Consider the following 25,290-nt stretch of genomic DNA (forward strand, 5'->3'; position numbering starts at 1 on the left):
GTGACGTCATCGCGGCTTTGCCGAAAGACAGCGGCAGAGCCGCGAGACCTCACCAACAAGATGGATGCGGCGGACTACAGGGGACAGTGGCGACTTCGCTGGCTCCTGTGTCAGGTAAGTGACACATAATGGGCTACTATGCGATGCATAGTAGTCCATTATGCTTTGCCTTTGCAGGGAATGAAAGAGGAAGTAAACTCATCAGGGTTTACTTCCTCTTTAAAGGAGAAGTCCAGCCTGAGCTTTTTAGGCTGTGCTTCCCCTATTAGTTTTGCAATTCTATGACACGTTTTCAGCAGAGAGCAGTCTGAAGTCCGCTACGCTATCATCACTGCAATCAGTCAAGGCAGCGTGTCATCCTGACTTCCAAGTCTGGATCCGCCAGCTGCCTTGATTGATGGCAGTCTCAGCAAGATGCTGAGATGGCCTCTCCCCGCCCCTCTACAGCTAAGCACTCCAGTGAGCATGGAGGATCAGAGAGGAGAGCTGCTGACTGACAGTCAGCAGCTTTCCTCTCTGGAATCTGTGAGAACCGAGCCATCGGCGATGCTCGGTGGCTTGGGTCTCAGTGCAGAGACGGCAGGAAACAGCTGCAGCATTGGTCTAATGCTCCATCCACCTAGGTAAGTATGAATCGGGAAAAAAAACATACTTCTCTTTTAAATATGGGGATATGCAGCCTATACCAGTTGCTGAAGGCAGAGTAACCATCACAGTCCTTGGTGAAACTCTACCCAAAACCTTCACCCAGGTGTTGAATGTACAGTCCTTAAAGTGATTGTAAAGGGTAAGTTTTTATTTTATTTTTAGACAATAAACATTAGGTTTTTTTTACCTTAATGCAGAGAATGTATTAAAATAGAACTATAGGCAAAACTTTTTTTTTTCATTTTGGATACAGCAAGGAAATGTTTTAATCCCTGTTATATTCCTTTTTACTATCTGTGTCCAATTGCAGAGATTTACCTTCACTTCCTGTCCCATAGCCAAATAGGACGTTTTCCCCACTGTTAACTTCCTGGGGACAACCCAAAATTTGGAAATTTTCTTTTACTTTCACTTGATTTATTATAGTAACCAGGACAAATGGAAAGAGTAAATCTCCCTAATATGGTCATAGATAGCAATAAAAACTGACAAGCATTCTAATCCCTCTGCACTCTATTCAAACCTTGATTTTATTTTTTTTGCCTTTAGTTATACTTTAATGTAAAAAAAAAAGCTTAGGTCTTTAGAACCACTTTAAGGAGAACTAAGGAGTAGCATTGGGAAACTCAGGTGCAAATGATCTGGTTAATCTTCACGAAATACATGTTCTACTCTTTCAGAACCCCACAGTTCATATGTTCCTAATTATTTAATTGTGGACGAGCCTGATATGCCACCAATTCACCCTTCCATCAGTGCTACTGAGATGAATAGTAGGATTCGGAAGATGTTTCCAGAAACCTTGCTCTGGGAATTGGTCCCAGTTGGGTAAGTACATTTTATTGATCCTGGCATGGACTTACTTTAGACCCGTACTGCTGTAGTTTCTGGCTAGCATTTAAAGTACACATCAACCTGATACTACTCTCCAGTATACGTTTTAATATGTAGCCAAGACCCCGTAGGGGTTGCTGAATGTTGCGGTCCACCTGTCACCTTCAACAGCCCGGCATCCATCTCTCATGCACTCAGAGACAAAGAACAGTTCATAAGCTTTGTTTTTTTGTTATTTATTGAGGGGATTGAACTTGAATGGGAAAAGGGAAATCATGGGATGCCCAGAAAGATTCAGTGCAGCTTGCTTGGGACTACTATATACACTCCTGTATATACACTCCTGTCTTCTCTCTCCTTCACTTCTTAAGCACTTCACCTGCTGCTGACCGTTACTCCTCAAGATTAGCTAGCACTCCATGGTTAGGCCTGATACTAACTCAGCCAGGCCTCAGTGAATTGTCTTTTGTGGGCAGGGGCCCCGAACCCTTATGACATAGAAATGGTTCAGGTACTAACTGTCTTCTATCCAACTACTGATCCCAGATAGCTGTCTTCAGGCCCTGTCAGACAGTCTGGCTGCAATGACCTCTCGCCACTGCCCTCTCCACAGTCCACTCTTCTGGTTTTGCACCCATCTCAAACTACAATCTCCCAGTTCTGTCAGGCATGCCTCCCCAGTCCTCCCGACTGTGCTCCACTCACCAGCCCTCCCGGCTGCAACCAGTTGTCCTCTCTGGAGTCTCTTAGCAGTGGTCCTGCTGTCCTCACCTTGCTCTCTTATGTGCCTCTCTTCCAGGATCTCTCCTCTCCTCCTGGATGCATTTTCGGACATTTGTGTTATAGTAGTGGTACACTGGTATGCACTACCACAGATTTGGTATTAAGTGACACTTATCTTTGCTTATATATCTTTATGCTGTTACATGCTTGTTAATATTAATTTTTATTATATTTTCTTACGTCAGGGGACACAGAGCAATAGTAATTACTATGTGGGTTATATCGGACCGACAGGTGCTGGACACTGGCACGCCCCTAAGGCGTGTACTCCCCTATATAACCCCTCCCATTATTGGGGGTCCTCAGTTTTTGTCTAAGGTGTTGGTCACGAGTAAAGATGTGCTATACTAAGCTCCACGGGTAGTAATCCTTGATGGGGCTAGCCATGCTGATCCGTTCTGATGTCTTTACCCGGGCCTCGTGTCCGAAGAAATTAGGTTTTGCTTGTGAACGCTTCTCTTAGAGAGCCTGGGCCCTGGGATCCAGTACTTTTTGGTAGTAAGGCCATAAAGTTTTTACTGGCAGGGTGCTGTCGCAGGTCCAGGATTGTGGGTAATCCGAGGTTCCCCAGTTCCTGAAGGTTTCCTAAAAGGTCTCGGAGCCTACAGTGAAGGGTGAAGATTGATCTTTTTTATCTCTGATAAAACCCTGCTGCGAGGATAAGATAAGGGAGATTTTCTTAGCAATTTCTCCTTCTATGTATAATGTTGTCATGCCTATGTGTCACCACTGGGGGCTGTATTGAGCACTCACCCTCCTGACGCTGGAAACAGCAGAAGCCTTCACTCTCCTCTCCTCCAGGCGGAACCGACCCTCTGGTAAGAAAAGGTGGGTATGGTCTCTTCCTGTGTCCCCAGATTGGCATTATTCCCCTTAGGGGGAAATTCCAAGACAATTGCCTCTTTAATATATATATATATATATATATATATATATATATATATATATATGGCAGACCGCGTCAGCGGAGGATTTACCCCCCGCCATGCTTACAGGTCCACAGGATGCCGCTAGCGCAGGAAAGCACTTTCCTTGACAGGAAATGGGGGCCATAATTCACGAGGTGGCATGGCTAACAGTGTCAGATGCCAGCCACACATGGAGGAAGCTGATTTTTAACGCTGTATATGTGAAAGCTGCTGCTGGCTGTGGAGGGACAGAGCAAGTGGATGACTTGGTCAGGTTAGTGAACACAGGCTTACTCCTTTAGCACATTATACTTTACTGAAGCTAGGGTTAATAGCAGCTAATGGCGCTGAACTATAGCCTAGCAATGTACATTCTTTTGCATAGTGCTTCTGCTTTATGCTTCAGGCTATGAATGGTAATGGAACTTCTCCAAAAGGTCATTTGTTATGCACTGTAAACTAAATGCATTTCCAAAAGAATGTCATCCTCCTCTGTGAGGGTTACGGCTACTCAGATTGAGCCGTCAGGTGTAGAACACTTTAGTCCCTGTATATATCATACAAACGTGTTTTTCTTTTACCATTTAAAATGTTTTTAATGCTATGATGTCTCTCCATAGTAGGACTAAACATAGCAGATTCGCATCTAGTCCTCAGGGCCCTTTTGTTGATGTGCAGGAGGCTGGGGATCAGGTAGATCTTCCCAAATATTGGAAGATACTTATTTATCCTCTTCGGAGGATCCTAATGTGGAAGGAGTAGCATCACAAGTCATGTTCTTTGTGTACTCCCATACTTAACCCCTTTGTTGCCTGCAGCACAGGCTCTTGAGGTATCTACCTCTAATTGGGTTCATTAGAACCTCCCCCACCTGGGGATGTTTTTTCCTATTCATGCATAGCAATTGATGCTGCAATCACCTCAGTGAGCAGAGTCTCACATGTCCGGTGGATAATGCACTGATGTTAAAGGATCCAGCAAATTAAAGTTGGAACTTCCTTTTAAAGACAAGATGTCTTTTGCAGTTCAGTAGCATAGCCGGTTCTTGCTGCAATGGTGTATCTCAGTCCATTAACTCTTTGACATTCTGCTCCACCATTTTGGTGGAGCGCATTTTGAGTCCAGCTAACTCATTGAAAATGTGGACTTCAAAGGGTTAAGGAACAGTTTGTGGAGATACCTGAAATTCTGCCTGATCAGCAGGTCTGGCAATGGGCTGGTGTATCTGACGCACTATGTCTCACAGTAGATGCTATGAAAGACACTATTGTTTAAGCCTTATGGCTTATGCTTGGACTAGTGCATTCTTGCAGAGTTCTGTGGCTGAAATATTGATCAGCCGAAGCACCATGTGAAAGCTCTTAGCCAGTTTGTTTCCCTTCCTGGGGTACGGCTATTTGATCTGGAAGTACATCCAAAAGACCTCTAATAGGATAAAGCTCTCTTTACCAGTAAGAGGAGGTTCAAACATTTCTCCTTTTATCGTGCTGGCACTCCTATGCCTAGGGCATCTGCCTCTAGGCAGTCTCGACGGTCTCAACCATCAGGATCAAGGGAAAATACCCAAGGGCAGCACCAGGATCTTGGGGCAGAAAGCCCACAAAGCAGAATGCTAAAGCCTTCCCATGAAGGGGCACCCCCACTTGTTCGGGTGAGGGGAAAGGTCCTGCAATTCTCAAGATCTGGCAGGAACAATGTCAAGATGGATTTCTGCAATTTTTTCTCTAGGTTACGACTAGAGTTCCAGAAGTTTCCGTCTCCTCAGAGAATGTTCATAAGGATCTAGAGATAAAAGAAGTCTCTCTTTGGTCTCTGGATCAGCTGTTATCCCAGTCGGTGATATTCAAGGTCCCCTTAGTGGAACAGGGGGTTTTGGCTCAAACCTTTTAAGGTTCCAGAACCAAACAGAGAGGTAAGACCCATTCTAGATCTCGAAAATCTGAATTGGCACTTAAACATCCAATCCTTTCATAATTCGATCGGCTGTGTCCACCCTGCAAGGAGGGGAGTTGCATATCTCCATGTGCCAAATTTTCCCGCTCACCAGAAATGTTGGCGTTTTTGAAATATAAAATTATCTTTTCAGTTGTGGCCTGCCATTTAGCTTAGCCACCGCACCACGAGTGTTCTGAAAGATTCTGGCACCTCCTTTAGCCAGATTAAGGGCTCAAGGCATAGGGATCCTAGCCTATTAGAAGATCTATTTTTAATAGATCATTCAGTCTCAGGTCTAAAACCTGAGTCTGATCTCAGCTGTAACTATCTTAAATCTCTAGGCTGGATACTCAACCTAGGAAGATTCTCCTTAAAACCATCAAGGAGATTACAGTACTTGGGGGCTGGTTATAGATACCATACAGAAGAAAGTATTCTTACCCCAGACAAGAATCGGATCCATTGTTGGACTAATTCAACTTATCAAAACAACAGAAAATTCCTTCATTCGGCTGTGCAGGAGATTTTTAGGGGAAATGGTGGCCTCCTTCAAGGCCATCCCTTGCGCGCAGTTTTACTTAGACATGTGCAAAAGGAAAAAATTTGTTTAGTTTCGTTTAGTTTTTATTCATTAATTAATTAATTTCGTTTAGTTATATTCGTTAAATTCGTTTTTGGATTTCGTTTAGTTTTCTACCGAATTCAAAAAATCGGTTGCATTCGAAAATATTTCAACCAAATTCGAAAATATTTCTACCGGATTCGAAATGATTTCAACATGATTCGAAATTGTTTCAACCGCATTCGAAACTATTTCAACCGGATTCGAAACAATTTCAACTGGATTTGAAAATATTTTGCGACCTGATTTTAGGGCCATGTATCTCAAGGTCACTTGGTGCTAGAAACCCCAAATTTGGAGATGTTGTAGTGCTAGTTCTATTGTGTTGGAATACCAAATTTGGGGTTTCTAGCTATAAGTGACCCCGAGATATGTGCCCCCAAAATCGGGTCGCAAAATGTAATTCTTTGCTGCAGAAAAGTGCTTGACATTTTGTGACCCGACTTTGGGGCCATGTATCTCGGGGTCACTTGGTGCTAGAAAAGTACTTGGCATATTGCCCATATCTGGGATCACTTGGTGGCAGGTGACGTGGCAAGTGGACAATCCACAACTTGGTCACATGGCACTCATGGCCGGTCATATGTCACTGGTGTCGGGTCATGTGGCACTCGTGGGCAGTCACATGGCACTCGTGGCAGATGTCGTGGCATTCGTGGCAGGTGTCGTGGCAAGTGGACAATACACAACTTGTGGTAGGTGACGTGGCAAGTGGACAAATACAATACACAACTTGTGGCAAGTGGACAATGACATACATATGCACTTGCCTTGCAATCGACATCCATGACTTCTTCAATCAGGCATGCTGACAACTTCATTGATACCATAAATATAAATGAAATAAGATGTGTGTGTTTTTTTTTTTTTTGCACTGGTACACTGCAAGTATGAAAAGTTGATGTGATAGCTATATATAAGTATAAGTAACTAACCATCTTCCAAAATGTCTAATTCAAATAGAAAAGATTACAGAACAGAATAGAAAAAATATATAATTTAATAGAATAAAATAGAAAGAATATACAACCATCTTCTGAAATTCGAATTTCTATAGAATACATTTGAATTTTGAATAGTATGAATTCAAATTTTTAAATGAATTCATTTTAAATTTGGATAGAAAAGATTATAATAAAATAGAAAATAGACTAGAAAAAAGATAGAACAGAATAGAATATATTATATTTTATTCTGTTCTGTTTTTCTAGTCTATTCTATTATATTCTATTAAAATCTTTTCTATTAAAATCAAAATTATAATACTGAATTCGAATTTCGGAAGATGGTTTTATATATATATATATATATATATATATATATATATATATATATATATATATATATATATATATATATATATATATTTCCGACATTTGAATTTCGTATAGAATGAATTTGAATAGAAAATATTAGAATAGAAATAGAGAGTAGACTAGAACAATAGAACAGAATAGAATATAGATACTATTTCATTTTACATTTATTTGCATATTACCATTTGTTTTAATAAGATCTCCTGCAGACTATTAGCAGCTATTTCATTTTTATGCAGATCTCCTGCAGACTATTAGTATCTATTTCGTTTTTTTCACCAGATCTCCTGCAGACTATTAGCATCTATTTCATTTTTTTGCACATCTCCTGCAGACTATTAGTATCTATTTTGTTTTCTCACCAGATCTCCTGCAGACTATTAGCATATATTTCTTTTTTAGCAGATCTCCTGTAGACTATTAACAGCCATTTCACTTCTTTTTTTTGCAGATCACCTGCAGACTGTTAGAATCAATTTCATTTTTATTTTTTGCAGATTATTTATTTCCATCAGATCTCCTGCAGTATATTAACATCTACTTCATTTTTTGAAGATCTCCTGCAGACTATTAGCATCTATTTCAATTTTATTTTTATTTTTTTTGCATTAGAACAGCCATATCCTTTAGATATAGATACTAATAGTCTGCAGGAGATCTGCAAAAAAATGAAATAGATGTTAATATACTGCAGGAGCTCTGATGGAAATAAATAGTAATCTGCAAAAAAAAAAAATAATGAAATTGATTCTAACAGTCTGCAGGAGATCTGCAAAAAAAGAAGAAGTGAAATGGCTGTTAATAGTCTACAGGAGATCTGCAAAAAAAAAAGAAAAAGATGCTAATAGTCTGCAGGAGATCTGGTGAGAAAACGAAATAGATACTAATAGTCTGCAGAACTTATGGAAACAAATAGTAATCTGCAAAATAAATTAAAATGAAATAGATAGTATCTATATTCTATTCTGTTCTATTGTTTTTCTAGTCTATTCTCTATTTCCATTCTAATCTTTTCTATTCAAATTCATTCTATACGAAATTCGAATGTCGGAAAGAAATATATATATATATATTATAAAACCACCATCTTCCGAAATTTGAATTAAGTATATAATGATTTCGATTTTAATAGAAATGATTTTAATAGAATATGAAAGAATAGACTGGAAAAACAATAGAACAGAATAAAATATAATATATTCTATTCTGTTCTACCGTTTTTCTTGTCTATTTTCTATTTTATTATAATCTTTTCTATCCAAATTTAAAATTAATTAATTAAAAAATTTGAATTCATACTATTCAAAATTCAAATTTATTTTATTTGAAATTTGAATTTCAGAAGATGGTTGTATATTCTTTCTATTTTATTCTATTAAATTATATTTTTTTCTAATCTTTTCTATTTGAATTAGAAATTGTGGAAGATGGTTAGTTACTTATATACATCTGTCACATCAACTTCTCATACTTGCAGTGTACCAGTGCTAAAAAATACATACATCTTATTTCATTTATATTTATCACATCAATGAAGTTGTCAGCATGCCTGATTGAAGAAGTCACGGATGTCGATCGCAAGGCAAGTACATATGCTGTATGTCATTGTCCACTTGCCACATCACCTGCCACAAGTTGCGTATTGTCCACTTGCCATGACACCTGCCACGAGTGCCACGTGACCGGCCACGAGTGCCACGTAACCTGCCATGAGTGCCACATGACCAAGTTGTGGATTGTCCACTTGCCACGTCACCTGCCACAAGTTGTGGGGTTCCTAGCACCAAGTGACCCCGAGATATGGAGAATATGTCACGTACTTTTCTGCAGAAGAGAATGACATTTTGCGACCCGACTAATGGGCCACATATCTCGGGGCCACTTATAGCTAGGAACCCCCAATTTGGTATTCAAACACAGTAGAACTAGCACTATAACACAAATCTGGGGTTTCTAGCTCCAAGTGACCCCGAGTTACGGGGCCCCCAAAGTCGGGTCGCAAAATGTCAAGCACTTTTCTGCAGCAGAGAATGACATTTTGCAACCCGAATTTGGGGCCCCGTAACTCGGGGTCACTTGAAGCTAGAAACCCCAAATTTTGAGATGTTGTAGTGCTAGTTCTACTGTGTTTTGCATACCAAATTTAGGGTTTCTAGCTATACGTGGCCCCAAATTCGGGACGCAAAATGTAATTTTTCGAATTTGATTCGAATTTCATTTGTAATTCGGTAATTCGGATGCATCTGAATGTCCGAATAATGAAAATTCGTCCGAATTTCGATTCGGAACGAAACTAAATGCACATGTCTAGTTTTACTTAAAAACTGCTTCAAGACACCATCCTGTCAGTCTGGAATAAAAAAGATTCAGGCCTTATTTGTTTCCAATACACTTGGCTCCTGACATAGTCAGAGCCTAAATTGGTGGTTGTTAGCCAGCAAAAGGGAAAATCTTTATCCTGCAAGGTGTTGACAGATGCCAGCCTTCTAGGCTGGGGAGCAGCCATGGAAGAAGATTCTGTCCAGGGGAGAGGGTCCAGGTTAGAGGACCTTGCCTATCAATTTTTTTTTGGAAGTTTCAGGCAGTACATCTGGCCCTAGAATCTTGGACGGTCAGACTACGGGACTGTCCTGTCAGGATTCAGTCTGACAAGGCCACGGCGGTGGCTTACATCAATCACCAGGGAGGCACAAGAGGTCGTGCAAGCCCAAAAAGAAGTGAATAATGTTCTAGCTTGGGCAGAACACAACATTCCTTGCCTATCGGCAATTTTCATTTTTCAGGTATACTACTTGAGTCGCCAACAATTATTTCCGGGAGAATGATCTCTTCACCCCGACATCTTCCTAGCGATATGTCAGAGATGGGGTATCAACAAAGTCGACAACTTTATGTCGAGAACAAGGGGTCCACTAGCAGGCGGAACAGACACATTAGTCTTCCCATAGGATCAGTTTTCACTGGTCTATGCATTTCCTCCAGTTCTGCTACTTCCGCGCCTTCTCCGCAGGATTAAGCAGGAACAAAAGGAGATGATTCTGGTGGCCCCAGCGGGTCCCAGAAGATCTTGATTTACCGAGATCATAAAGATGGCACTAGGAGTCCTTTGGACTCTGCCATTATAGCCAGACCTTCTCGTACAAGGTCCGGTAATTCATCTTACCTTACCTTAACTTTAACAGGTTTGACTGTTGAATGCCACTCTATAGAAGATTGTGGGTGATCTCCTTCGGTAGTGTCTACTTTGAATAATGCCAGGAAGCCGGCTTCCAGAATCACTTGCTTTAGAGCCTTGAAGGCATATGTTTCTTGGTGTGGATCCAGGGGTTGACACCCCAGGAAGTATGTCATAGGCAGGATTCCTGAGTTTCTGCATATGGGATCTGAAATGAAGCTGGCCTTGACTTCTATCAAGAGCCAGATCCCGGCCTTGTCAGTATTTTTTCCTATGGCCTCTTGCTTCCCACTCTTGGTGCATAGCTTATTCAGGGGGTAACACGGTTTATTCCCCCTATCAAGGCACCTCTAGATCCTTGGGATTTAAAATTGGTCTTATTGGCTTTGCTAAGTCAGCCGTTTGAACCTTTACAAGAAATTTCCTTGGTTCTTTTGACAAGAAAGATAATCTTTTCTGGTTGCCATTTCTTCTGCTAGAAGATTATCGGAACTAGCGTCTCTGTCTTGTAAGAGCCATATTTCATCATGCATAGGGATGAGGTGGTTTTATGTCCTCGTCCTGAATTCCTACCAAAAGTGGTAACAGGTTTTCATTAAACCAAGATATTCTTCCTTCTTTCTCCCCAGAGCCTTAATCTAGGGAAGAGAAGGCACTACATTCTCTTGATGTAGTAAGAGCGATTAGAGTCTATTTAAGGGCGACCGCTCAGGTTTTCAAAACACAGGTTTTGTTTGTACTGCCAGAGGGTCCAGTATGTGGACAGGCAGCATCAAGATCCACTATTGTCCAAATGGATTTGTTAAGTGATTATTCAAGCTTTAGCTTAACCACTTCAGCTCCGGACCAATAAACACCTTAAGGACCAGAGGTCTTTTTCCAATTTCGCACTGCGCTGCTTTAACTGGTAATTGCGCGGTCATGCAATATTGCACCCAAACGAAATTTGCGTCCTTTTCTCCCCACAAATAGAGCTTTCTTTTGATGGTATTTGATTGCCTCTGCGATTTTTTTTTTGCGATATAAATGGAAAAAGAGTGAAAATTTTGAAAAAAAAAGATATTTTCTTCTTTTTGTTATAAGAAAAATCAAATAAACTAAATTTTAGTCATACATTGAGGGCAAAATGTATTCAGCCACATGTCTTTAGTAAAAAAAATGTCAATAAGCGTATATTTTTTGGTTTGCGCAAAAGTTATAGCGTCTACAAACTAGAGTACATTTTCTGGAATTTACACAGCTTTTAATTTATGACTGCCTATCTCAATTCTTGAGGTGCTAAAATGGCAGGGCAGTACAAACCCCCCCCCCAAATGACCCCATTTTGGAAAGTAGACACCCCAAGGAAATTGCTGATGGGTATGTTGAGCCCATTGAATATTTATTTTTTTTGTCCTAAGGGATTGAATAATGACAAAAAAAAAAAAAAAAATATGATATATTGCTCATGTGTGGAATTGCACCCCAAAATATATTCCGCTACTTCTCCCGAGTATAGGGATACCACATGTGTGGGACTTTTTGGGAGTCTAGTCGCGCACGGCACCCCGAAAACCAATCACCACCTTCAGGATTTCTAAGGGTGCAAATTTTTGATTTAACTCCTCACTACCTTATCACAGTTTCGAAGGCCATAAAATGCCAAAATAGCACAAAACCCCCCAAAATGACCCCATTTTGGAAAGAAGACACCCCAAGCTATTTACTGAGAGGCATGTTGAGTCCATGGAATATTTTATATTTTGCCACAAGTTGCGGGAATATTACAAACTTTTTTTTTTTTGCACAAAGTTGTCACTAAATGATATATTGCTCACACATGCTATGGGCATATGTGAAATGACACCCCAAAATACATTCTGCTGCTTCTCCTGAGTATGGGGATACCACATGTGTGGGACTTTTTGGGAGCCTAGCCGTGTACGGGACCCCGAAATCCAAGCACCGCCTTCAGGATTTCTAAGGGCATACGTTTTTTATTTTACTCCTCACTACCTATCACTACCTATCACAGTTTTGAAGGCCATAAAATGCCAAGATGGCACAAAACCCCCCCAAATGACCCCATTTTGGAAAGTAGACACCCCAAGCTATTTGCTGAGGGCCATGTTGAGACCATTGAATATTTTTTTTTTGTCCCAAGGGATTGAATAATGACAAAAAATAAAAAATAAAACATTTTTTTACAAAAAGTTGTCACTAAATGATATATTGCTCACACATGCCATGGTTATATGTGGAATTGCACCCCAAAATATATTCCGCTACTTCTCCCGAGTATGGGGATACTACATGTGTGGGACTTTTTGGGAGTCTAGTCGCGCACGGCACCCCGAAAACCAATCACCACCTTCAGGATTTCTAAGGGTGCAAATTTTTGATTTAACTCCTCACTACCTTATCACAGTTTCGAAGGCCATAAAATGCCAAAATAGCACAAAACCCCCCAAAATGACCCCATTTTGGAAAGAAGACACCCCAAGCTATTTACTGAGAGGCATGTTGAGTCCATGGAATATTTTATATTTTGCCACAAGTTGCGGGAATATTACAAACTTTTTTTTTTTTGCACAAAGTTGTCACTAAATGATATATTGCTCACACATGCTATGGGCATATGTGAAATGACACCCCAAAATACATTCTGCTGCTTCTCCTGAGTATGGGGATACCACATGTGTGGGACTTTTTGGGAGCCTAGCCGTGTACGGGACCCCGAAATCCAAGCACCGCCTTCAGGATTTCTAAGGGCATACGTTTTTTATTTTACTCCTCACTACCTATCACTACCTATCACAGTTTTGAAGGCCATAAAATGCCAAGATGGCACAAAACCCCCCCAAATGACCCCATTTTGGAAAGTAGACACCCCAAGCTATTTGCTGAGGGCCATGTTGAGACCATTGAATATTTTTTTTTTGTCCCAAGGGATTGAATAATGACAAAAAATAAAAAATAAAACATTTTTTTACAAAAAGTTGTCACTAAATGATATATTGCTCACACATGCCATGGTTATATGTGGAATTGCACCCCAAAATATATTCCGCTACTTCTCCCGAGTATGGGGATACTACATGTGTGGGACTTTTTGGGAGTCTAGTCGCGCACGGCACCCCAAAACCAATCACCACCTTCAGGATTTCTAAGGGTGCAAATTTTTGATTTAACTCCTCACTACCTATCACAGTTTTGAAGGCCATAAAATGCCAAAATAGCACAAAACCCCCCAAAATGACCCCATTTTGGAAAGTAGACACCCCAAGCTATTTACTGAGAGGCATGTTGAGTCCATGGAATATTTTATATTTTGCCAAAAGTTGCGGGAATATTACAAACTTTTATTTTTTTGCACAAAGTTGTCACTAAATGATATATTGCTCACACATGCTATAGGCAGAAGTCAAATTACACCCTAAAATAAATTCTGCTGCTTCTCCCGAGTACGGAGATACCACATGTGGGGGACTTTTTTGGAGCCTAGCCACGTACGGGACCCCCAAAACCAAGCACTGCCTTCCGGATTTAAATATAAAATGCTACCAAAAAAACTGTTAGCGATCGCAGGGATCAGGCCTGACTCTGCGATCGCTGCAGTTATGTGTTTAGTGTTTTGTAAGTGACAGTGATCGATCTGCACTTGGGTGGGCTGGGCAGAGGGGCAAAACGCAGGTGCTAGCAGGTATCTGGGCTGATCCCGCTAACAATGCGTTTTTTTGGAACCCTGAACTGCTGGGGACGCTAGTATAGATTTGATCAGATCAGATATTGATCTGTTCAGATTCTATACCACTACGGGAGGTGTATGCTTTGCGCGTGGGTGTTAGCGGTACTGGCACTAACCTAGCGCTGCCTGGGGCGACGCAGACCCTGACCCTAAAACCTAATTTATTATTGGGTAATAAAGGGTGGGTGCCCTGATGCTATAAAAAGCAAACTAACCAGAGTCACCCGTAACACTTATACGGTGATCAGTGGTGAAAGGGTTAACTAGGGGCAATCAGGGGGTTCAAATTTTTATTAGGTAGTATATGGGGGTCCCTGGCGCTATATAAAAACCTGACGGGGAACCTAAATAACTAACTGGCTAACCAGCGTCACCAGTGACACTTATACTGTGATCGCTGGTGAAAGGGTTAACTAGGGGCAATCAGGGGGTTAAAACCATTATTGGGTAGTATATCGGGGTACCTAGCGCTATAAAAACCTGGCGGTGAACCTAAAAAAATAACTAGCTACCTAGCGACAGTAGCGACACTGATGCAGCGATCAGAAAAATGATCGCTTAGTGACACTGGCAAAAGGGGGTGAAAGGGTTAACTAGGGGCAATCAGGATGTTAAAACCATTATTGGGTAGTATATCGGGGTACCTAGCGCTATAAAAACCTGGCGGTGAACCTAAAAAAATAACTAGCTACCTAGCGACACTGATGCAGCGATCAGAAAAATTATCGCTTAGTGACACTGGCAAAAGGGGGTGAAAGGGTTAACTTGGGGCAATCAGGATGTTAAAACCATTATTGGGTAGTATATCGGGGTACCTAGCGCTATAAAAACCTGGCGGTGAACCTAAAAAAATAACTAGCTACCTAGCGACAGTAGCGACACTGATGCAGCGATCAGAAAAATGATCGCTTAGTGACACTGGCAAAAGGGGGTGAAAGGGTTAACTAGGGGCAATCAGGATGTTAAAACCATTATTGGGTAGTATATCGGGGTACCTAGCGATATAAAAACCTGGCGGTGAACCTAAAAAAATAACTAGCTACCTAGCGACAGTAGCGACACTAATGCAGCGATCAGAAAAATTATCGCTTAGTTACAGTGGCAAAAGGGGGTGAAAGGGTTAACTAGGGGCAATCAGGATGTTAAAACCATTATTGGGTAGTATATCGGGGTACCTAGCGCTATAAAAACCTGGCGGTGAACCTAAAAAAATAACTAGCTACCTAGCGACAGTAGCGACACTGATGCAGCGATCAGAAAAATGATCGCTTAGTGACAGTGGCAAAAGGGGGTGAAAGGGTTAACTAGGGGCAATCAGGATGTTAAAACCATTATTGGGTAGTATATCGGGGTACCTAGCGATATAAAAACCTGGCGGTGAACCTAAAAAAATAACTAGCTACCTAGCGACACTAGCGACACTGATGCAGCGATCAGAAAAATTATCGCTTAGTGACACTGGCAAAAGGGGGTGAAAGGGTTAACTCTAGGGGCAATCAGGGGGTTAAATCTTTATTGGGGGGTGATAGGGGGCTACCCTGGACCTAACACTAACTGCCCTGACAGTTTTTACTTTTACAACTGACACTGAATGCATTGATCAGTAACTGTGACTGGGGGGGGGAGGGGGGGCGGGGGGGATCGGGGGCGATCGGGGGGGGGATCGGGGGGGGGGGTTTGTGTACCTATGTGTCAGTGTAGTGTTTTGGTGCACTTACTTTTAGTCATCTCCTCGTAGTCCGGGTCAAAAAGACAGCCCCGAGGAGAATGACATCACTTCCTCCTTCCTGTGTAAACAATACACAGTGGGAGGAAGTTCGTCATTGGCCAGGAGCGATCGAGAGGGGGTGGCCAGAAACCAACGGCCATCCCCTCATCACGGATCGCTCCCGGAGGGAAACGGACCGCCGTAACCAGCGGGAGGGGGTCCGATCGGACCCCCCACCCGCTGGAAGGCAGGCACGTAGATCTACGTGATTGTGCCTGCCTGTGCCATTGTGTTGACGTATAATGGCAATACGGCGGTCCTTAAGTGGTTAAAGAAGAAAATTCTTCCTTCTCATGTTAGAGCACACTCATCCAGGGCCATTAGTGCCTCTTGGGTGGTGCATCATCAGGCCTCTATGGCTCAGATCTGTAAGGACGCAAGTTGGTCTTCGGTTCATACGTTTATCAGATTTTATCAAATCGATATTAAAGGTCATGAGGATATTGCCTTTGGGCGCAGTATACTGCAGGCTGCAGTATGAGTCCTCTGGCCTCCTGTTTTTTGTGGTGTCTCCCCCCCCTTCAGTTGCCATTGCTATGGGACATCCCACATAGTAATTACTATAGCTCTGTGTCCCCTGATGTAAGAAAAGAAAATAGGATTTTTAAAACCGCTTGCCTGTAAAATCCTTTTCTTTGATGTACATCAGGGGACACGGAGGTCCCTCCCTTCTTGGTATACACTTGTATTGCTTGGCTACAAAACTGAGCACTCCTAGTAATGGGAGGGGTTATATAGGGGAGTACATGCCTTAGGGGCGTGCCAGTGTCCAGCACCTGTCGGTCCGATATAACCCACATAGTAATTACTATTCCTCTGTGTCCCCTGATGTACATCAAAGAAAAGGATTTTACAGGTAAGCTGTTTTAAAAATCCTATTTTTTTTTTGCTGTTGTTATACTGCATGTTAGGATATTGTGTATGATTTGCTTTACTAGTTATTTATAGGGGAGTGCTTTCCTATCTTTCACTATTTTAAATCACATTTGAACACATATTGGGTATATAGCATCAGACTCTCAACTACATTTGTTAGCACATTTCTACACATAGCGCAGAGGACTAAATTATATCTTTTTTTATTGCTACTATGATGTAGGATCTGGGCCTGCTGTCCATCCACCCTTCTTTCTTTTTTTCCTTCTCTCTCCTTCCCTCCCTATCTTTTTTTTTCCCTTTCTTTCTCTCCTTCCATCCCTCTCTTCCTTCTCCCTCCATCATCTCACTCTCTGTAACCACACCAGCCATGCCCAATATTTAACATAGTTATAACCATGCCAATTATTCGCCGTGGTGCGTTGAGCACGCCACATTTTTTCACTTTGTCTAGGTCCCGCCCCTAATTAAAAGAATACTCAGCTTACAGACAAAAAAGTGTCCCTAGAAATTTATTGACAATATTGGCAACTATGCCTTATGGTTTGCATCTACTTTAGGTAGACACTCCATGCTCTATGTTAGCTAATGTCTCATTCACACTGATAATGACATAGATTTCTTTATAGGACATTTCTAAACGTATGTTAGAATATTATTCCAAATTCATAATTTGGCACTTATAGGTGTTATAATATATCTATGGCAAGCTTGGAAAACATATTTGGTTTTATGATTAATCATAATAAATAGCATGTGAATGACCTTGATCAAGTGTTCAGTGAAACATATCCTCATCTAAAGCTGAGTTAGTAATAAGTTTCTGATGTAGCCAATTTGAGTATGACATATATGGTATCTTGGTACAGAATGTCATGAGAAGACAAAAATAGACATGTGTCTATGTAGCTAAAGCAATGATACATTATGGATTATATCTTGTTAAAATAAGTTTAGAGTAGTCTCAGTCATGTTAGTACATATTAGTATATAGTTACTTAATGTAAAGTTGTTAATATGTGTTCATATTATGTAAATGTATGGTTATATGACATTACATGAACAGCACATGATGTCAAGTATGGAGTGTTACATGTGAGCTTGTCAATCAAGCTCCATATGACTCTCTGAGTTAGTATCTACTTTTGGATCACACATTGCGGAAGTTAGCAGAAATGAATGTGTGCCATATAAGGTTCTAAGTTTGTGAGGTTATGACGTTCACATGTAATATTTAAACCAAAGTTTCAAGATTGAAGGAGGGTGCTCGCAGACACTCACACGGGCACTCACTCACACTCAGACACCCACACACACACCCACTAAAGATATGATACTGACATATTCACACAGAGACTGATGAATTGGGACAGTTGAATTCTGCCAGAAGTCTAAGAACGTAATTTCCTGTTTCTTCTTGGAGGACACACGGGGTCAATGTGGACAGAAGGCAGCACCATTGAAACACACATGCTTTCATAAGCTTATTACTTTATAACTATTCTATTTTATATATTTTTACCTACACTGAACTGAACTATTATACTTTTTACATTGTATTTATGATGCCAACTGTGTGACAAATAAACTCACACTTTCTTTTAAGTCAGTTTGACTATCAATGCTATTGATTCGGAAACGCCTCTGAGATACAAGAATATTAGACATAAATAATATTCTTACGTATATACGCTAAATGTATGTAATGTTTAACATCATCATGTTGCAGTGATGTGTGCTTAAAAAAAAACTATAGCAAGCCAAACTTTTTCCAGTACAGCGCGGTGCAAGGCAGTCCATCGGCGGGCAATAGAGCTTAATGAAATGTCACTGTGTGATATTTCAATAAAGTTTGTTTGCAAAACAAAGTGAACAGTGCGATGCGCCGTGATCATGCTCACCAGCACTACTCTCTCCCCACTGCATCCCACCCCTTACCGACCACTGTATTGTAAACATGCACATGTAAACATGTACATTACAAAAGATTCTCAGAGCACTGTGAGTTATTAAAGGAAATGTTACAGCAGATCCTGCCTGCCTGTGTCAATTTGCTAATGATCTCTGTAAATAACAGTTTTTTTTTTGTTTTTTTTTAATACGGGTCAAAAAGATAAATCAAAATGTAAAGGAGCCCTAGACCTCATTCACATAGGTGCTGAGGGCCATACAGCATGAAAAGGAATGTGTCTATGTGGTTGTGTCCTGGGAGTGAAAGATGTTTGCGTACAGCTGATTGTACAGACAGTTTTCACCCAGGGATAATCATCTCTCCCTTTACACAAACAGACGTTTAGCTGTGTAGTAATATGCATACAGTCGCAGCCTGTCATTGATTTCTACAGGCAGCTGTATGCAAACCACATGAGCCTCCATTCCCATTCGATGGCTTCTGAGAGGAAAAGTGTTGGTTTAGAGACAGCAGTATGACGTATACAAGTGCTGACCATTCTGCAGGTGGCCGTACACCACACATGTTTAAACTGCCCGATGTATACTACTATGCTGTAAGTGCAATCTTGTTTTTAATAAATAAATTTTTTTATACAGTTTTGCACTATGAGCCTTTTACATTTCTTTTTTTACTACTTTATATGAGACACAAAGGTAGTGAGACATGCAAGCCTGGATCTACCCCCTGAAGCTGCTTGATCAACTACCCTCAGAGGAGCTTTAACAGACACACATAATGGTCTCTTGGTGGGATCATTCCATTTGGTTAGCGTTCAGTCTTTCGTTCACAGCACCGTGGTGATGCACTGAAGTTTTGGATTATTTTTTCTTTGAACAAAGACAATCCTTTATGAACTGCATGTGGGAAGTTGGAACCACTCATTTATTTTCATACAATTATAGCAACTGTTGGAGCATCAGCTTACACAAATGAACTTTTGACTCATCTTTAATTCATTTGCATTGTGTTGCAGCAGGTTTTCAGTCACACAATATTTGTGATCCAATTGTGTGGTTCAGCTTCATATATTTTATTTTGCATGATCATATATGATCATTTGCATTTAGAGTGATAAGCTTATTTAAAAAAATGTTTTTTATTTCCATTTTTAAGAATTGTCACATTTGTTTTGGAGACACAATTTAAGTTGGAAACAGCACATCTTATAAATATATACACATATACCATTTCTTCACTATTCAAGGAATTTTTGATTGCAGCAGTTTTTGATCACAATATTTAAGCTAAGCTCAACCTTTTTATTATTTTTCTCAGCTGTATGCAAACACTTGTAACTTCCTTATTGATAACAGAAAGCCGGCAGCTTGATCCTCCGCAATGAATACATTTATCAATCCAGGTGTGGTACAAAATAATCCAAAGCTTACGTGTTTTGGCATGTAGCCTTAATCATAGCCTATGATGAATGGTTATGTGTAAGGCTACATGCCGAAATGCGTAAGCCCTGTATTATTTTGTACCAAACCTGGATTAGTACATGTATCCATTGTGGAAGATTGAGCTGCCAGATTTCTGTTATCTACATGTTTGCTCTGGTGCTAGGAGGACACAAGCCAGTGCACCGATCGCTTACCAACTCTGGGAAATACTACAGGTGTTTTCTACTATATTTAAACCTGTCACTCCCTGGTGCCTCCCAGCCACATAAACCCACTCCTTTTTCATGATGTACGGCCCTCTGTGCCCATTAAGTTCCATCTGCTGGTTACAAAACAGATATAATGGACACAACCACGATAGCTTAGTGTATGTATTTCAAGGGCTGTTCAGTGCACTATTCGATCAAATCGTTTGCCTCTATTTAACATTAGTTTGCTCTCTGTTAATATTTTATATCAGGATATCCGGTCATGCTGAGATAAAAGTCCATGTTCCAGATTCCATTACTGAGTGGAAAGCTACAGCATTCTGTATGGGAGATAAAGGCCTTGGTATTGCCAATGCCACCTCCTTGCGGGCCTTCAAGCCATTCTTTCAACACATAAATCATCCCTATTCTGTAACCCGAGGAGAGACATTATTAATCAAATCTTCTGTATTCAACTACCTACCTTATCCAATGATGGTAAGTACACTTAAATGTTAATTTATTTTTCAGTAGTCAGATATAGGACACTGATTGTATTAAAGGGTTCAATTCACAAAGCGAATGCACTAGAAAAAGGAGCCTTAAGCCTTGTTCACATGTATAGCTTGAATGAGGGGATTGTTTATGCAGATGGAGTTAGCTGGGGCTGTGTGCAGACAGCCTATATAAGGGTCCTTTCACCCCATAACATGCAGGAAAGGTGGTTTTCTGTATATGTTTCTTGCACTGCATTGGGAACATGTTACTCTTGCTAATTGCATTGGTGCCACTGAGGCCGCGTACACACGCGCGGACTGTTCGCCCAACTTTGTCCGCTGAACAGTGTTTGGGGGGACAGTCCGCTCGTGTGTGGGCTTTCAGCGGACAGTTTCAGCGGACAGTTGGACGGACAAGGTTTTTCGGAAATTCCGTAAAACTGTCCGCTGAAACCTTGTTTCAGCGAACAGTCCGCTCGTGTGTAGGCTTGTTCGTCAAACAAAGTTGCGCGCATGCTCAGAAAGGATTTTCACGCCGAAAGCTATAATGCAGTGTATAGGACGTCGTATTTTTCGTCCCGTCGTACGTGCCGTTCACGTCATCGCGCACGGTTTCAGCAAACTGTTCGTCCGTCGTGTGTGGCCATGTCCGTCCATGCTAAGTTTGAGCGGACTGTTTGCCGAAACTGTTGGACGGACAAAGTTGGGCGAACAGTCCGCGCGTGTGTACGCGGCCTAAGGCTTGGTTTACACTGCTGTGGCAGCAAAGTTGTACAACTTTGCCTGTGATTTTGCCCTGCAACTATCTTCCAACTTAAATGTTACTTAGGAGCATGTACAAGGGCTGAAATCGCACCCAAGTTGGACCAAAGTAATACAGGAACCTTTTCTAAAGTCGGACAGACTTGTGTAGTATGTTAAGACAGCTCTCATAGGAAAACATGCAACTTGAGATCTCACAAGTCAGATCCTATGTCGCAGCACTGTGAACTGAACCTAATTGTTAATGGCACCACAAATGCATCTAGAAAATAGTGCGTTTGTGTCTACCAAACCACATGGTACCCCCTGCCCTATTTTTTGTGCGTTCCTGTACATTTGGCAGCCCCCTGAAATGAATAAGCTGTCGAAAACCGAATATGCAGAAATGCTTGTGCTTGTTTGCATGTGTTCTGGTGTGAACCAGTCCTCAGTGTATGCGGAGCTGTACAGATATGGTCGCACGTCCTAATTAGACAGGTGTGCAGGTGCGGGTGTGTGACCCTAATGCTGCCTACACACAATCGGAAATCCCGCCAGCAAACGTTCGATGTGAGGTTTTGGTCAGAAAATGTGACCGTTTGTATGCTCCAGCAAAAGATTGAGAGCAGGTTCTCTATTTTACGGTTGGAAAAATTTCCTATCCGAAAATGCGTTTGTATGCAATTCGGAGGGAAATGTCTGACTGAGCCCTGCACAGTACACCTAAGAGGAGGTCAGTGACAGAGCCGCCAGGCCAGTCTGAGGGGGGAGGGTCACTGATGTAAGGGGGAGTGAATGCAGTTAGGTAAGGATTAGGGATGAGCCGAAAACCCCCCGGTTCGGTTCGCACCAGAACCTGCCTGAGAAAAGAACACACTGTCCCTGCCTATCTTGCTCTTTTCCTGCACGCCGGAACACACTACACAAGGCCTTATATAGTGTGGGGCGTGTACTAAACCCCCTGAGCTATAATCCTGCCTGTGTCCAATTATGGCTCTCTACGCTGCTGATGCTGTGATTGGCCAAGCATGCGGGATCACAGTGCAATCATGAGCCAGCAATGCATTGCGATGGCGTAGTGCATTGTGGGCCATTCGTGCCACACGAATTTGGTGCGAATGGTCCACAAAGTTCTGAATTTGCCGAACAGACGAATGGCCGATGTTCGAGTCGAACACCAAGCTCATCTCTAGTAAGGATGCACTGATATAAAGGTTCCCCCTTATATCAGTAACCTCCCCCCCACCCTTACAACAGCATTCCCCTCCCCCCACCCTTGCATCAGCATTCCGCTCCCCCCACCCTTGCATCAGCATTCCCCTCCCCCCACCCTTACATCAGCATTCCCCTCCCCCCACCCTTACATCAGCATTCCCCTTTACACCAACGTCTGCAGCATTCCCCTTTGCATCAAATTTCCCCTTTCACTGTAAGGTGTTCTATTGCAGACTCTGATGTAAGGGGGAACTCTGTGCTGGCTGGGTTATATGAACCTGATCTTGATGTTAAATGGAGAAATATGTTTTTTGATACTTTTGCTATAAATTAAACACATTGCTAATATACCCTATGTTTAATGATATTTGATTGAAGAGTAAGGCCGCGTACACACGGGCGGATTGTCTGCCCAACTAAGTTCGTCAGACAATCCGACAGACAGTCCGTCCAAACTTTTGAATGAACGGACTTGTCCACACACGGCACTTTTTGAGCGGACTAATACGGCGGACTAAGTCCGCCATAAAATCCGCTCTACTTTTGAAATGAACGGACTCGCCCACACACGCGGAGGAAAGTCCGCTCATTTCGAGCGCGTCTCCAGGTAGGCAGGGCCTGCGAAGGAGACGTCGCTGGCCCCGCCGCCTGGAATGGACTTAAAGGGGAACCCCAACGCCGAAAAAAATCGGCGTGGGGGTCCCCCCCAAGTCCACAACAGACCCTTGTCCGAGCACGCTACCCGGCCGGCCAGGAAAGGGGGGGGCCGCGTGCCCTCAACATGGGGGGTGCCCGCCGCGCGGCCCCCCCACCCCAAAGCACCTTGTCCCCATGTTGATGAGGACAAGGGCCTCTTCTGCGGGCGGGGGGCTTATCGGAATCCGGGAGCCCCCTTTAATAAGGGGGCCCCCGGATACCGGCCCCCCACCCTATGTGAATGAGTATGGGGTACAATGTACCCCTACCCATTCACCTGTGAAAAAAAGTACAAAAAAAACACAACACAGGGTTAAAATATTTTATTGCACAGCTCCGGGGGTCTTCCGTCTTCGGGGGTCTTCTCGCCGGACTCCTCCGCTATCTTCTTGTAGCTCTTTTGCTAGCGGAGGAGTCCGGCTTTCTTCCTCGCCGCCGGCCTCTTCCCCCGACTTCGGGGGTCTTTTCCCCCTCTTCCGGTCTTCCGTCGCCGCCGCCTTCCGTTCTTCTTCTTCTTCTTCTTCTTCTTCTTCTTCTTCTCCAGGAGATGTTGCCTCGACGATCTCTCCGGCCGGAATGCCAGAGCCGCGCTGCGCGGCCACTTATATATTGACAATGGGGTGGTGTCACATGGTATATGTCACATGGGCTGGTCACATGGGTTGATGTCACATGGGGACTATGACATCGTAAGGGGGCGGGGTCACCATGTGACACCAACCCATGTGACATATACCATGTGACACCGCCCCATTGTCACTATATAAGTGGCCGCGCAGCACGGCTCTGGCATTCCGGCCGGAGAGATCGTCGAGGCAACATCTCCTGGAGAAGAAGAAGAAGAAGAAGAAGAACGGAAGGCGGCGGCGACAGCGGCGACAGAAGACCGGGCCACCGCCTGTAAAAGAGCTATAAGAAGGCGCGGTGGCCCGGCAGAAGAACCGAAAAGGGGGACAAGACCCCCGAAGTCGGGAGAAGAGGCCGGCGGCGGGGAGGAAGAAAGCCGGACTCCTCCGCTAGCAAAAGAGCTACAAGAAGATAGCGGAGGAGTCAGGCGAGAAGACCCCCGAAGACGGAAGACCCCCGGAGCTGTGCAATAAAATATTTTATCTCGTGTGTTGTGTTTTTTTTTGGTACTTTTATTTTACAGGTGAATGGGTAGGGGTACATTGTACCCCATACTCATTCACATAGGGTGGGGGGCCGGTATCCGGGGGCCCCCTTATTAAAGGGGGCTCCCGGATTCCGATAAGCCCCCCACCCGCAGACCCCGACAACCAAGGGCCAGGGTTGTCGGGAAGAGGCCCTTGTCCTCATCAACATGGGGACAAGGTGCTTTGGGGTGGGGGGGCCGCGCGGCCCCCCCTTCCCCAAGGCACCCCCCATGTTGAGGGCACGCGGCCTGGTACGGCTCAGGGTGGGGGGGGCGCTCGCTCGCCCCCCTTTCCTGGCCGGCCGGGTAGCGTGCTTGGACAAGGGTCTGTTGTGGACTTGGGGGGGACCCCCACGCCGATTTTTTTCGGCGTTGGAGTTCCCCTTTAAAGAGGAAGTAAACCCTTTCAAACCACTTTGACCTACAGGTAAGCCTAGATTAAGGCTTACCTGTAGGTCCAAGCAATATCTCCTAAACCTATATGGTTTAGGAGATATTTGCCCGAAAAAAAAAGTCCAAGAATGGATTTGCCTAATTTGTCGACTCCCGTGCGCATGCGCGGGAGTGACGTCATCGCGGCTTCGCCGAATGGCAGCGGCGGAGCTGCGAGACGTGACTCCCGTGCGCATGCGCGGGAGTGACGTTATCGCGGCTTCGCCGCTGTGATTCGTCGGAGCTGCGAGACGCCACCAGCAAGATGGATGCGGCGGACTACAGGGGACAGCGGCGACTTCGCTGGCTCCTGTGTCAGGTAAGTGACACATAATGAGCTACTATGCGATGCATAGTAGTCCATTATGCTTTACCTTTGCAGGGAAAAAAAGAGGAAGTAAACCCATCAGGGTTTACTTCCT

General features: G+C 43.0%; 1 protein-coding gene across 1 annotated transcript in view; it reads left to right on the forward strand.

The window, feature by feature from the left end:
• The window catches only part of LOC143930667 (alpha-2-macroglobulin-like protein 1), a 210,419-nt gene that overhangs the window by 97,070 nt on the left and 88,059 nt on the right, over positions 1–25,290 (forward strand). Inside the window, exons 18-19 of the mRNA XM_077455170.1 lie at positions 1,329–1,476; positions 20,407–20,632. Coding sequence (XP_077311296.1) covers positions 1,329–1,476; positions 20,407–20,632 — 374 coding nt within the window. The remainder of the gene's footprint in view (positions 1–1,328; positions 1,477–20,406; positions 20,633–25,290) is intronic.

The sequence above is a fragment of the Lithobates pipiens genome, unplaced genomic scaffold, assembly GCF_037356315.1.
Source record: "Lithobates pipiens isolate NorthernLeopardFrog02 unplaced genomic scaffold, aLitPip1_a1.2 Scaffold_25, whole genome shotgun sequence".
Classification (NCBI taxonomy): Eukaryota; Metazoa; Chordata; class Amphibia; order Anura; family Ranidae; genus Lithobates; species Lithobates pipiens.